Source organism: Balaenoptera borealis (assembly GCF_965194805.1).
Source record: "Balaenoptera borealis genome assembly, chromosome: 6".
NCBI classification, from domain to species: Eukaryota; Metazoa; Chordata; class Mammalia; order Artiodactyla; family Balaenopteridae; genus Balaenoptera; species Balaenoptera borealis.
Genome location: NC_138863.1, coordinates 24968998 through 24985160, shown reverse-complemented (window position 1 = coordinate 24985160; position 16163 = coordinate 24968998). Strand labels below are relative to the sequence as shown.

Below are 16163 nucleotides of genomic sequence, written 5' to 3'. Positions count from 1 at the left end.
ACCGCTACACCTGCAGGCAATTACAGAACAGAAAACATCATTCTCCATTCACAGTGGCATGCACACACATGCACCAGTGCTCACACATGGAGCCTTGGAGGAAGAACATGGGAAGCAAGCACACCAAGTACCTATCCATCAGGCCGATGCAGTCTTCAATACTTGAGCCTATGCACCTGCAGAAGATCCAAATTTTAAAAATGCAAGGAAAGAAAAATTAGTCATTTTTAAAAATAATATATAAGACAAATACCAATTGTGTCAAACTCTTAATTATAGTTATTAGACAATTTTTGAATATCATGAATTTAAAGCTAGTGAGAAGGTTACTATACTTGATGGATACCCAGAAATAAATTGTAAATACTACACAAATGGAATGCAAAGAAACAAGTCCACAGTAAAGGAAATTATACTCTGTTTCTGTGGATAATTTCCAAGCACATATTGCTCATTTCTAATACTTTAAATTCATTTGAATCATTTGTGATATTATGTCTTGATGAATAACTTGATATTTCAATGGCTATAATTGGTTTCATGTATACAGTTTCTTCTAAAAGGCTTTAAGCTGAAGTAAAAAACAAAATCAATAAAAAAGAAAACATGAGCTATTCAATATAATATAATAACCTGATGCTTAATACTCATTATTGAAGATTGATTTTAGCAGAAAATGAGTTAACATGCTTTAACGTTATTCTCATGGATACTTTACACAATCACATTATTCCATGCCTTGGTTGTGACTATCTTTAAAACATACTTATCTTTAAACATGAATTCATTTAACAAGCAAATTAATTGGTTTCACCATACTGCAGTTTATCTTGATACTTGCTTTTAAAAAAGCAGTGCCATAACAGTCAAGTGAAAACAGGTTTTTAAACTGCCATAATATTTAACTCAAACAATAAAAAATAAATAAATACTCCCCAAGGAAATGAATAAATTGAGACTCAGGTAAGCAAAGAATCCACAGAGGTTAACATTTAAGTAAAATTATATAAGTACACAGAATTCTGATTTTGAAGTATTATAGAAATATTATTTCTTCCATCTGCCAATAAATTTGAATTGTATTTCTTTCCCTTTTCTCTCATTAAAGACATATAGCTCCAGTGCATTATCAAGATTCCTTGTACAGCTATGATTTATTGAACTGTCTAATTCTTCTGGTAATATTTTTTCCAAATTCTGATTTCTAAAACTGAAAAAGAAGTTGAAGTTAAAATCATTATGTAATGAAGTAATAAGGTGCTCATGTATAAGGCCAGACTGCCCATTATATCTTTAGAAAACTCTGTAACACATAAATAAATATGACTATGTATAATAGTAATTAAGTCACTGTTTTCCTCCTTCATCAGTATCAGTTATAATATTCCTACTAGGTGGAAAATTATTTTTCTTTTGAGGATTGGCTTTGAGTGGCTTAGAAAAAAAATTAATGTACAGAAATACAGAAATACATGAAATATACTGTGAAAAATTCTTTCAAAAAAAAGCAAATAAGAAATAAAAATTAAAATAAAAAATAGAGCACATAGTATTGAATTGGTTCCAAAATTCATAATCAAAACCATTTCTAAAAATAAAAAAACAATTAGTATAAAAGTTTGCAAATTGTCTTATATGGTTTTCTTCTATTCCAAAGGACTTATTTTTTTCTACTTTCCAATTATACCTTCTTCAAAATGTTTTTTAAAAATACAGTAGTGCCATTTTTGTAAAATTAATAGTCTACTTCTTACTTCCAAATGATAATCTGAAAGCTATGGTTAGTTTGTAATCTGTATTTACTATAACCTTTGAAAGATAAAAATATTTGAAAGTAAGCTTTAACTTGAGGGGAAAATTAAATAGTGAATAATGAAAGATCTTCATTCATCCATTAAAAAAACAAAACAAAACTGTGTCACATGCCTGCTAAGTGTTCCTACTATTCTAGGAGCTGGGGGAGAAAAAAAGATGAATTAGACACTTTTCCTATTCTTAATGAGCTCAAACTTTAATGAAGGAGACATGCATAAACATATGTGTATTGTACAATATGATAAATATAATGAGGAACACAAACAAGTGACTTAGGAGAGTGTGGAGGAGGGACACACAGTTTCAGAAGGTTGTGGTCACTCTCGGAGAAGTTAGAAAACTGAAGTTCAGAGTTCAGAGTCCTGATAACCAGGATTGGGGTGGCAATAATTTCTAAGGGGTAAGAAACAGCAGGAGCAAAATCATCAATCTGAGGAAGGGTAGAGAGTATATGAACAGCTACAAATAATTCTGAATAGTTAGAGAACAACATAGGCAACAGGGAGAAGGAAAAAAAGAAGCTAGATCATTAGAAAGGAACCAGAACTTGAAGACTGTCTGCTTAGGAACAAACTTAATGGGAAACCACTGCAGGGTTTTAAAGAAGTTGTGAAATTGCTAGATTTGTGTTATACATTGATCTCTTTGCCCACTGAAGGCTAGTCAGCTGGGAGCCAGACAGATTCCTTTGGCACAGAGACTGTTTTAGTCTCTGTAAGAGATGATGAAGGATTAAACTAGGGAAACGGTAACTAGGATAGAGTTACCTTAAATCCACCTAGAGTTGGATTTAAGGAATACCTTGAAACGTATGCGGAAAAAAAACAAAACGAAACAGTAGTTGGTGGCTGATTTGATGATGGAAGGGGAAAGATCAGAGGAGCTAAAGATGACTCATACTTCTAGCTTTGAGAATAGTGGTACCATCAGTGAGAGAATGCAAGAGGAGGAACACCTTCCTCTGTGTGTGTGTGTTCCGGAAGCAGGGTTGATAGTTTCAGTCTTAGGTATCTAAAGTTTAGTGTGGCTTTCCTACATCCAGGTAGAAATGTTCCTCAGCATCTGGAAAGATGAGTCTGGTGGAGGGGAGGGTGTGGGGGGAGGAGAGGGAAGCAGGAGTCACAGGTACAATGATCCAGTTTTGAAACATCATACAGGAGAAGGCTGAAATCATGTAAGTGAATGTGATGGCTGAAGAAGGATCTATAAAGTGAGAAAAGCAGAGACTGATACTGAAACTCAAGGAACTCCAATAATTAGTAAATGACATAAGATGAGCTCATACGCCAGAAACATAGGAAAATATGTTTGAGTAAAATCAATTAATTGCAGTGTCATGGAAGCCAAATCATGAAAAAACTTCAGGAAATGGATGACCATCGATCGTTGTCAAGTGCAAGAGAGGTCTAGTAAAAGGACTACTAAGAGTGTGTTAGTTGTCATAGTCAAGGCCACTAGAATTTAGGTTGCTGTGAGTTGAGAAGCAAATTGCAAATAAGAGAGTAGAAGCAAAGGAAAAGGGAGGAGCTACTGAGGGGGTGGGGTGTGAGGCCAAGAAAGTTTGTCTAGGAGATTTTGTAGGATATTTGAGATTTAAAGGTATTTATAAGTTGAGGATAAAAGAAGAATGGAAGACAGAATAAGAGTGTGGTACCATTTTTTCTAAATACAAATCACTGTGTATTTAAACATGTATATTCTATTTCAACTCTTTGTACTTTATATAAGCAAATAATTAGCACATGCAATTTATGTAGATTCAGGAAAATCAAAGAATAATGGAAACGTTAAACTTTTGAAGAGTCAAAATCCCAAATAAGAGACTGAATAAGGATGTGAAATAATACAATTCTCTAGATAATTAGTGTTCAGAGGGAGAAACTTTACAGAAAGTTCAGAAAGAGAAACTGTAACATGTTAATATAATATATTTTAAAAACTGGAATTCCAAATATTGAGCTGTGTTTAACATTTGCTTGTACTTACTGATTTCTAAACACCTTGATATACCCATACAAGTAACATAGTTGAGATATTTGGACAAAATCTTCTCTAAATTTTGAAATTAAAATTCAAAAATATTTTAAAATTTCATTACAGAAGTTATCGACAATAATTCCACAAGCAGCCCTTCTTTTGTTCTCTCCATCAATGGAAATTCTTTCATTACATACATTTAAAAATATAAAAAGAATTGATAAGAGAAATATTAAGGCATATAGAAAATTTAATAGTATCAAATCGTGATTCTAATATTACTAAAAACTTTTAATGAATTTTTAAAAGATGCCCTATTAAAAATAAATATCCCAGTTCACGTCTCCAAACAAAAATTAAATTGACATTCATCATGGACGCAAGTGATATTAGTAAAGAAACTATAACCTTTGCCCTTACGACTACTCAACTGCATACTAAATTTAGTTTACAAGTCCTCTTTTAAAACTTCTATCTTGCTAATTTCAAATATGAATATCATTTCTAAGTTTTAAATTCTTGCTAATCATTTCAAAATACAGAGGGATCTCTGATGAAAGGATATAAATCGTAAGAATAAAAATTCACTGGACTGTGACCTCCTAGTGATCAAGAGCTGTGTCTTGCTTATTTCGGAACTTAGCTATCACTGTATCTGATACACAACAGGTGTTCAATATAACAAAGTTGAAGAATGAATGAAATGAGAAAGGCTGCTAAAATAAAAATTCTCTAGTCAAGGCAAGAAGAGACAATGTTATTTTTTTTTCCTCTAGGAATATTAGTGAGACTCTCCTCATAGGTACTAGCTAAATGGATCACCTATTTTAAAAACATCTAAAGAACTTATTAGAGCCAATACATTTAATGTACTTTTAGAGTAGTAAAATGGCTTTTAAGGTATTACATGATAATTTTACTTTCAGATGATCATTAAACAGTATTCAAAGTAAGAACTTCCTTCTGAAAAATGATTTGAAAGACTATTTCCATTAACTTGGTTCCTGAATTATCCAGCTGACATAATATTGGCATATAAAAGAAAAGTTGTTTTCCAAAGTGGAGTTGGCCTGGTGAGCTCACGCTTACTGATAGGTCATTTATTACGTGCGTTTAGGAATAAAAATAGTCACTTGTTCCATCATCCCTACTGCCCCTATGATCTTCCTAGGGAAAGATTCGATCTCTACACGCTCACTTTGAAAGGAAGGGACTGAATGCATAGAGCGCCTCATTGCTTCATTAAAAGGATCTCAAAGCACAGTGTTGCACGTAGTAGTGTACAGAGGAGGGCTTAAGCATTTAGAAATGCCTAAATCCTAAATTCCATTCTGGGACTGAGACCGCAGAACTCTTAGGAAGTGAGTGAACCTGGACAATACGGATGCTGTTAGAAAAAGGATGGCAGGAAGATAAATGAAAACAAAGACAAGAAACCATCAGGATTAAGTCATTACAGAATCCATGTACCTTAGAAGATGCCAGGGAGTACACTAGTCAAATTCTGTCTCACCATCATTCTGCAGCAGTGAATTTAAAGTCATCATTTTATTTACTAGGGTTCCCAAGTGATCTGGTCAGATTTGTTTCCTGTTACACCTTCATCCTCCCTTTAGGTTGACATCCAACTTTTGTTACTGTGGTAAATTGATCTATTCATTGTCCCTCCTTCTACTTTCCCCCAACTATATATCTTTTCTTTTATTATATAATCATGATTTAAAAGGACTGAGAAGAAGACACACCAGCCACACATCCAGACTATGTACGGCTCTGTGATCTCACTTTCATTTCCCTAATGGCTTTGTTGTAATTAGATTTGCAAAAACAGCAAAAGGTCTCATTTTGAATGGCAACAGCTGTTGACATCAACATTACATTGAATAACGTTTGTTTAATTTTAGATGCAAAACAACAAAACCCTCTTGTGGATGATTATTTTAGCAGGCAACATTTTCCCTTTCTGTTGCTGACTCTTCTGCCCCAGCAATATCAGTATCTTCATGAAATACCCTTAACTGAAGTGTGCCCAAAACTCGCCAGGGGAGCAGCTTATTCTTTCTAATTTCCTTGAAGCAGAGTGTCTATGTGACTATTTCAGTATCCTCAAACCAGGGAGGTGGCATTAGCTCTTCCAAGCTGAATTTGAGTTTGAATGGCAGCATATTACTTTATCTTTTGAGGATCTGCCACTTCACAGAGTGACTTAAGCTGATTTCTTGACCTGCAGGAAATTGTAGCAGCATCTGCAAATTGATGTCCTCTTGGCAGAAAATGATGTTGCTTGCTTACCTTCTTCAATATCCCCTAACAGCCAGCCCTTACTCTGGCAGAAAATCTCTTTATGGAATCTCATACTTTCCTGCCAGATCTAAAGTACCCAAGATGATTCTCCACAAGTGTCTCTGTGTGTCTGTACGTGTGTGTGCACATGTGTGTGGGCACTCACAATGGAGAAGAAGTTTTTTGGACAGAAGGAGGATAGAGCATGTGAAACTGCCCTTGATTCTAAATTTATTCCCCTTCTACAGGAAAGAAAAGGAAAAGTCCTTATTAAAAGAGATTTGCTGTCTTTTAAAGAAATAGTTGTTGGGATTTGTTAGATGAAGTGACATTATTTCTTTTATAGTTCAGTGCTTTTCTTCTTTCTGTAATATGTCTTTGTTACTCAACTGTTATCAGTATCAAAAGTAGTCTAATTATTATTCATTTTACAATGCATCCTTTTGAAAAGTAGAAAAATGTGTACCCATCTTTGAATTGTCCTATATTGGTTGAAGAAACACTAGGTTATAGGTTAACCTATAATAGAATCACTTTCACAAAATGTACTTGTATTTTTATTAAAATACATATCACTAGGTTCCTTTTTTTTTTTTTTTTTACCATCACTGCTTTTGCTTATATTTTGCTGAAGGAGTAATACAAGGCAGCATTTATCAAAAAGAGATCTTCATTTTAAGGTGACTGTAACAACAAAGAAACAGAAACAGAAAATCTCTGTTAAAGATTTATTAAGCGCAAATCTCAAAAGTACAATTACTTGTCTTTTCTGATATCTTTAATCCTCAGTAAAACTTGGAAGAACTTCTACACTCCATACAAAGTATACCTGATACCAGCTTCATGAAGGTGTCAATAGAAGTTACAGGAAAATGTTAAACGGAAATATTTTAGAGGGTATAAATTCGATTCCATAAAGCATTCTTATAGAAAGGAGTTCTCTTAAAATCAACACATTATATAAAGATGAATAGAATTTTGCATGAGAATATTATATATTCAGTAGACTGCGTCAGCGATAAAATGCATGTATGCACCTCTTGATTAGCAATACGCACATGATTAAGTTTTTGACCAGTAAATTGCTTACCCTTGGGTGCAGTTTGGATGGCATGGGTGGCACTCCCGATCCTGATCAGCATACTTGAAAATGAAACTGTTGGCCCCCTGTAAGCCATCTGGACATTTTTCCACACAGTTCGGGCCATCCTTAAAATGGGAGCACTTTGTACAGTTGTCAGGTCCCTGAAATGTGAAAAAAAAAAAGGAGGAAGAAAAATGGGTGCCATTTCCTCTGGAATGTATTCATCTGGTTTAGTTACTGAGACTTCAGTGGGTGGCCAGTCTTCCTCTAGAGAACTGAAGAGCATTTTCAGAAGTACAAATGGGGATGTTGCTATTGTAGCTTTTTGATCAGCAAAATTGTCCAGTGATTTTTCCAGGACATTAGCATTTTCTTTCTGTCATTTATTCCTAGTGAGATTACAGTGCAACGATATTTGGTAACAACACATTATTCCTAGAAATATTTTATCACAATCACTGGGAATATGTGAAAATTCTTACTAAGTAGTTAATGAAAATAAGGAAATGATAGGAATTAGGTAACACTAAATTTCATATACAAGTGAGATGTAAACTTTCCTTTGGTGGTACCATGACTATTTGAACAATGAATTTAAAAATTTTCTATAGTTGAATTATCAGGAATTAAGTAGTTTAGGCAAATAAAGGTTAATTTCTAAGTTACTCTCCAACTCATATCAGCTTATGATAATGCTAAAAATCATATCATGTCTATTAATAGGGATTTTAGCAAATAACAGTACAATACTGAGAGCACAATAAAGGCACAATCTGATGAGCAAAAATCAAAAACTTGTACATACAAAAGAAAATTATATGGAGAAACTTACTCAAGAATGAAGGTGATATAAATATGAGCATGATAAATCTAAATAAAACTAACTCACTTCATATATTTATGTTTATAATTTATAATATCTGTCTAATATGTATAATTATAGTAAGCAGCAATGTGTAAATATATTTAAATATCATAACAAAAGTAAAAATCTTAAATTCATATTAAACATCTAAAAATTGTACCAAAAAAATGATTTGGATTTGGTGCTGGGGATAATAAGCATGCAAGAAATGATAAGTAGTACATTCTCAAATCAAATTGAGAACATTTTGGTGAAAAATACTATTTCCTTAAAAGATGCCCATATATTTACACATTCAGGTGTTTTAAATAATGATATTACCTACTCAAAATTTACTTTTAGTTCTCCTTTTTGAACATCATATTGTCTCAGGATTCCTCTTCTCTTTGACTACTTCTTGGAACTTCTTACCTTGACTCTTTTCTCCCCAAAATCTGCTTATATCCACATAGTTTAACAATTATGACAGTTCACATTGAATATAATTTAGATAAATAAGATATACTAAGTATAGAGGGAAATATTTAATATTATTAAGTTTATAATTATAAACAGTGTGTATTTGGGAGATGAGCAAGCAAACATTTTACAGAGCTATTTATTAGACAGGGTGCGTGGGGATCAGTCTATTCATGGGAGTGCGTTACATCTCTCTATGGATGTTAATCCAAAAGTAGCCAGACATTGCAAGTGGTGATATAAGGCATCAGGAAATCAAGAAATATAATACTTTAAAATTTAAAGATAAAAGCAGCTAAGGAAGAATAGTAGTACAAAGAAGAAAGGGTAATCAGGAAGAGATTTCTGGAAATCCTGAGACTGGTGAGGTTCAATCAAGCACCTATCTTACTATTTTGAAGTGAGATTTAGATTATCTATCTATTATCTATCTATCTATCTATCTATACAGTTATAGGTATATCTAAATCTCATACTTCTAAATCTCATATATATATTTGTTTATGTATATAAACATATGTGTATATATATGCATGCACATATATATGTGTGTATATATATACTTATTTATTCTGTGAAAGAGAATCCCTATTCAACCTGAAGAGTTTGCTGCTGGCAACTTATTTCCTACCAAAAAAGAACACTTCACATGTTTCCAATTTTAACACCTGCTCATGGGTACTTAGGCACATAATACTGTCTATTATACAAAATCATTTACTGTGCAAGTATGCTCAGTGGTATGACATTGTACAAGACATGAGACATGCTGATGTCTTCTTTCAGAACACAAGAATAAAACTTACTGTGAGTAAATTAGGCAGTGGTAGTCAGAATTAGGAATTATTTTTCTATAAAATACTTCTAATGAAAAATAATGTCCAGGTAAAATCAGAAGATGTAAAAAATTTATGAAATTAAAATTAAATTCACATTTAATCTTTAGGCAGACTTCAATAGGATAAATTTTTTTGTGCTTCCTTGTTTTTAAAGCATCTCAACTATTTAATTGTATTATCATGATATGAAATTGAATGTCCTGAGCTGACATAACTAAAAGATGTCCTGACAAATCTCAAAAGAAATGAAATGTCTGATTCTCTATCTCATTTCCATAATAAAGAGATTTAAAGAAATACATGTTGTCTAATACTTACTTTTTTATCATTATATTCCCAAAGCTTTTAAGAACCTAGGTACAGCGAATGAACTGATAAATGCAACAAAGAAAAGAGAGATGAAGGCAACATTCTTCCTTATCTCTGATTTTAAGCTACACTTGGACCCAGTAATCTAGACAGAAAACTAAAGGATAGGCTAAATCCTGAGAGAAACATTTCATTTTTTTTTCTCAGTGACAATTGATGTTTTTCTCTGGTAGCTGCTGTAAGAGACAAAGCCACTATTCACCAGTATCCAATTCTCTTCCACTTCCAGCCTCACAGAATATGGAAATTCCCTCCCACTAGAGGGGAGGTGTGTGTCTCGCTTTGGACCATGAAATTAAGTAAAAGCAATTTATGAGACTGCCAGTGCTAAACTCTCCAGCCTTCTCTTTCCCGGCTGCCATGATGTGGCGATCCCATGTAGATGTAGAGATGCAATAACTTCAAAGCATCCTGGAATGCCAGACCACCACAGGGAGGGGGGCTGCCTTAGAAAGCTCCCCAGACCTGCAGTGCACTTTACATGAAAAAGATTTAAACATTTTTCTGTGAGCTACTGCAATATGGAGGTTATTTGTTGTGGCAACACAAGCTCTATTAACCTGGATTTAACAGCTATTTTAGCTTTAACAAAAATTGTGTTTCAAAAATCAGTTTCCCTCCCTCCCAAAAAATCAGTTCCCTTCTCCTATCCCCTCCCTTCTCTTGCTGCCTCTGTGGCTTATATTTTGGTCTCCTTTGACTTTGTCTGATGTCCTTTTCTTTTGTTCTTACATTCCCTCCCTTATCTTTCTTGATAGGACTATACAGGAATAGTGAAAGTGAGTCAGAAAAGATAAAATTGTAAAGAAAGAAAAGACAGAAAAGAAAAGAAAAAAAAAAAGAAAAGAAAAAGAGAAAAGAATAAAGTAAAGAAGACCAAGTGCAGACAGATGAGGATATAAAAGCAGAGGCTTGCTTTATTTCAAATCCACCCCTCTCAAGATTATCCTGAATGTCTGTCACATTTAAATAGGATAATACCATCCATTTTACAGATGTATATTCCCAGAAAGCATTTTATTCTTATTACTTTATGGACATTGTTGCCTAGAGAAAAAAAAGTGAAATGAAAAGAGTGTGAAATTTGGAGTCAGAACTTCTATAGTTGAGTCCCAGCTCCACATCTTACTGATTTGCTGACTTTTGGAGTAACTTTCTAATCATTATCATGGGTTCAATTTCTTTATATTTTAAATGGAGAATGTGATAGTATGCTTCAGATGTAATAGTGTTTGACAAATATAAATATTTATCAATTCTTATCATTAGGGAAACATTTAACAGTTCAAGATAATGAGATTTCAGCAGAATAAATCATAAGACCAGGTGTGGGAATTCCAGTTAGCTTTATGACTTCTTCCTCTATCTCATCACTATATCAGTCTCATGAAGAAGTTTCCTGAACCTCTTGGGTATCCTAAGTGATATATGCCAGTTACTTGGCACACAAAACCACTTCCATCTTTAGTTTTGATAAACAACATGTAGACCCAGAAACAGGCATACACCTAATATAAATTGTAAAGGCTGAAAACAAGCAACCCCCTAGAGGGAGCAAAGTTTGGGCTATTGCTTGAGCTCAATCCTGGCAGTTTTTCAGATACCATTACCTAAAAGACACTGTGCTCTTACCTGCTTAGCATTTTAATAAGGCTTACTGATCAAGTCAGTTTTCTTGATTTCATGCTCTGATCTTCCACAAATGAGTGGTTCAACTTTACTGAGTTTTTTCTACTTTTGACTTATTGCCTTCTCTAATCTCTAGACATACTCATTCACAATTTTAGCACTGAATAGTGATTTTAAGCATATGGCCCAACAATGCTGTCCTTACAGAATTAAAATGTGTTCACTAAAAACCTGTTTTTTCATTCTTTCTTAGTTATCAAGTAATTTTGAAAATTGCAAGAATATTAACTTTTAGGGCTTTTTAATGTGTATTTTTATAAACTGTCTCAATTCTTTTAAGGAACAAAGGAATGATCAAATAGACTGTAAAAACAAAGAAATCAATAAGCTAGTTATTTACTAGCATACTTTTATACCATAGGAGGCAGCATAAGGAACTGAAAAAGACGGGACTACTCTTGCAGTTTGCCTTGTTCAAAGGAGATGGCCAAATTCTTGGTTATTGTAATTGTACATTTTCAAAGTCTCTTTCTCTGAAAGAGATTTTTTTTTTCATTCTATGATGTATGGTTCCTAGATGTGCTAGTTTTTAGAGAAGTCTCATAGAGAGAGACAGCTCAACTTCTTTTAACAAACCCATTATGGAATTTTACTTTCCTGTGTGTCCTGACATTCTTTACAGAATCCACATTTCTCATGCTGCAGATTAATTGTATTTTAAATGACTATCCTTAGTGGAAAAAGAAAATAGCTGCATATGCCCTTAGCATACTTACTTGGAGATCATTACATATTAAATTGTCTTTTAGACTTTGGTTCTTCAGGCCAAATCACACCACTTCTTTTTCTCAGAGGTCTGGTTTTCCAAGCTTAATCATCCTTGTGGTAGTCCTCTGAACTGTCCAAGTTTTCCACATCCTTCTTTAGATGAAGTTCCAGAACAGCTCATTGGGGCCTAATGGAAGTTTGGAGGGCTCAATGATAATTTTTTTCTAAGCTAATTAAGTGCTGAATAAGCACTCTGGTAGAAAAATTAATACTATTTAAATTTCAAATGAATTCTTATGGAGCAGTGTTGAGCTCTTGGCTACACCCAAGTGTTGGTCCCCAAGTTATTTACTGAATGATGACTCAATACACAAATAAACTGGAAATTTGTCTAAAGAAGGATGAATATGACACTTTGGAATGACAAACTCATACTGACCTCATTATTAAGAAAAAGCCTCATTATTAAGAATGATGGGAACCAAAGGAAGGTCTAGAAAATAATTATCATTTTCTCCACAAGACTAACTTCAAACTATATAAATGTCAACTTATGCATAAAGACTTTCTTGATCCCATAGCCCCTCCTTCAATCATCATAGCTCAATTTTTCTCTCGGCCATGGTATTTATCACACAACTTTAGATTTTAGTTTATGAGTGTTTATCTTCCTCCTTTTTTTCAATTTTCCTTCATAACGCCATTATAGTTAAATGATTAAACATTATAGTTAAATGATTAATACAACATGAACTTTCACATTTACATATCTTTACATGTTTCCTCATTCTAGATTCTTCTTCAAAGCATAGCTCAAACATCGCTTTTCTTTGGCTTTCCTTGGTGTCCCAATTGCCATCTCAAAGATTTAGTTTCTCCCTCAAAAGTATTCATATAACAATTTATGCATATTTTATCAATTATTTTGCTTCAATAATTATTTGTGTATCTCTCTTTTCAACCCTGTGCAATCTTCAAGGACAACTCCATATCTTCTTTTTAAATACATTATCTGGGACATAAATATTTAAGAAACTGAAGTTTTAAATATTTTATCTCTACTACTAAGCTGTAAGCCTCTTGAGGGGAGAATGTTGAATGTGATTCCCCATAGCATGCTGTAAATACCTATTTAATGGATGGATAAATGATAAATCAATGACTTGACAGACATTCATACATGAAACTAAATAAGCCAACACAACCGTAGATGTCTTCAGGCTTACCGGTCCATGGCATGTGAGGATGCCATCTTCCATCTTCTCACACTGGGGGTCACACTCCACACAGATGGAGCCATTCTCAAACTCCCGAAATTCACTGTGAAAACATCAGCAGCATGAGGCAGTGTAAGCAAACAAGCTGTCAACTTAACAAATGAAGTAACATCTGCTAAAAGTCCTATTGGCAAAGTAAATTCTAGAGTTTGTTTCTCTAAGTGCCAGGAGCATCAGAATCATTTCCCTGTACATTAATGAGTAAGTTCTCCATTAGGAGAAAAGATAAACTGCAGCCAGATGGCTCTCCTGGCCCTCCATTGGGTTCAACGACAGACTTATTCAGGAAACCTCTCTCTTGTGAGAGAGATTCCAGCAGTCTCAAAAAAAAAAAAGGAAAAGAAAAAAAAGGATGACTCTTTTGATGACACAGCAGAACCATTTCTGCTATTTTAAGTGAGTCTGTGCCTGTTTGTCTCTATATAAAATTTTACTCTTGGCTGAAGGCTTAGTTTTTAAACGTTGACAGAACTATTGTATTTTTCCTGTTGCTAAGTTACATGAATGTTCCCCATCCTTGTCCTTCAAATCCCAAGATTCTTCAATTTATTTTTAGTGAAACTTCAAAAAACACTTTGATTTCTTTTCTTCTTTTAAAATATCTTTCTTGGAGAATTAGAGAAAATATCTTTTTAATGGTAGATTTTATTTTCTTAGATTATTGATCTAATATAACAACATCTTTTTCAGTTTAAATTCTTTTTGAAGAATTCTACATGATATAAAATAAAAAATAGTTTAATGGTAACATTCTAAAACTTTCTAATTAAAATGTGGGATGATGGTCATCACTTCCCTAAACCTTACATTTTGTGGCTATTTGAATATTAAATTTACCAGTATATAAGTTTTCCAATTAATATCTATCCTAAAAGTTTTCATTTCAATAATTGGGTATCAGTCATGTACAATATGTTTAAAACACACTATTTCCACTAATGTGTGAGAGGATGAGGTACTGGGTATAAACAATTTAGAATGTCAGTTATGAGTCATTAACAAAACAACTAAATATTTATAGCTACTTCATTATTTTGTGCCTTTGTATCATGAGCGACCATTCCAAACTAATAGCATTGCAAATATGGCAACTATGGATTAACTAGGTGATAAATTCAAATTTATTTTTCCCTGGAGTGAAATAATCACTCCTTTTTCATAGTGAACTATCTCATTTGGTTATTATAAAGCCTTAACAGATGATTGAAATCCAAAGGGTGGGCTATATTTTCTGTTGGTTAGATTAAGACTACATATATTTCAAGGTAAAATAATGGCTTGGTTTTCAAAGTAAATAGCATAAATCTATGGTTTATTTATGTATGAATGTACATATTCAGTTACATGGATTTTGCACTCAAAGTGAAGTGTTGGTTTGCTATGGATTCACTTTTTATGAATTTTCTTGAGTTTAACATCTTAGTTACATAAAAAACTTTTTATTTTGCATGTTTCATCAATGAGTGATATAAAGTATTCAATAGAGGAAATCTTCAGAATATAAAAGTCAAAATGACCTGGTATTGGGGCGGGGGGGATGGGGTGGTAGCTAAATTGTAAAGAGCATCAAAAGCATTATGTGTAAGTGAAATTATATGATATTTACAGCACACCCTGCAATCATCAGCAAAGCACTGTTTCTGAAAACAGCTTCTTGGGTGACTAAAGAGTCAGGATACTAAATGAAGGTAATAATTTTTATGGTACTAAAACATGGGTCATGCTTTTCTTTCTCTTCTCCAAAACTCCCTTCCCCATACACAGAGTTGAGGAGTAAAATGAATATGTCATAAAAAATCATGGAGACAACCTAGCTGCCTTCTCTTTTATAGAGTAGACTTCTGTCTGTATGGTTTCTGGCTCTCTTCCTTTCTGCTCTCAGAACAGATCCTCCTTGCAATTTATTTATTGTCACTGTCTCCATCATTGCCTTTTTTCTTCCCTGTCCCCTAGTGATTCTGCTGTGACTTTACCAGAGATCCCCTTTCACTTGAATCTGACCTAAAAATTCACATTCTAGGGAGCATGAGCTTTGCTTACTGAGCTTTCTGTTTTTGCTGCCATATATTTCTCACAGTTTTGTTGTGTGTGTGTTACCTTAGCCAATCCTGTGATCTAGAGCAAATACTTTGGATTTGGTTGGTGTTCCCAGCACCAAGATTAATATTGTTGTCTTACATCTCTTAACTTCTCTAGACCTCATTCCCTAAATATCCTCTGAAAAAGGAAAAAAAGGGTGTTTCGATGAGAGGTTGTGAATATTAAACATAAATTGCCTACAAAGATCTTAGACTGGCACTCTTTCTGATGTTTCTCTGTTGTTATTAAAGTTTCAGAAGCATTTAACCATGTTGCCAGGTAAGAAAAAAAAAATTAAGATTGCATTGCAATTAGTTTTCTTGTTCATTTTGAATACTTGTGCATTGTAGTTAGGAGTTGCCAAAATATAGTGACTTATATGATCTGGATTTGAGTGCTGACAGCCAGGATTAACTGAATTTTTTTTCCCCCTTCAAAATATCCTCTTTTTAGGATTTATTCTTTAATGATAGTCAAACTATTTTTATATATAAATTAGTTCCTTGATTTTGGTAAATGTCATATTTGTATTTATTTTCAGCAGTGTATAAAGTGACTGTTCTACCTATTTAATAAGCTAGATTAATAGACACAAAAAGGAAATGAAGGTAATTGTTTTAACAGTAGGAATTCGAACAAGACTTTTCTCATTTGATAATCACAATCATTATTATAATATTATAATATGATATTATAATAATAATAATCACATCATTATT

At 33.3% G+C, this 16163-nt stretch overlaps 1 protein-coding gene across 1 annotated transcript in view; it reads right to left on the bottom strand.

Moving 5' to 3' along the window:
* ERBB4 (erb-b2 receptor tyrosine kinase 4) overlaps positions 1–16163 on the bottom strand; it is a 1231960-nt gene that overhangs the window by 268987 nt on the left and 946810 nt on the right. Inside the window, exons 16-18 of the mRNA XM_082396354.1 lie at positions 13315–13408; positions 7166–7320; positions 132–176 (exon numbers count right to left, since the gene is read on the bottom strand). Of these exons, the coding sequence (XP_082252480.1) occupies positions 132–176; positions 7166–7320; positions 13315–13408 (294 nt within the window). The remainder of the gene's footprint in view (positions 1–131; positions 177–7165; positions 7321–13314; positions 13409–16163) is intronic.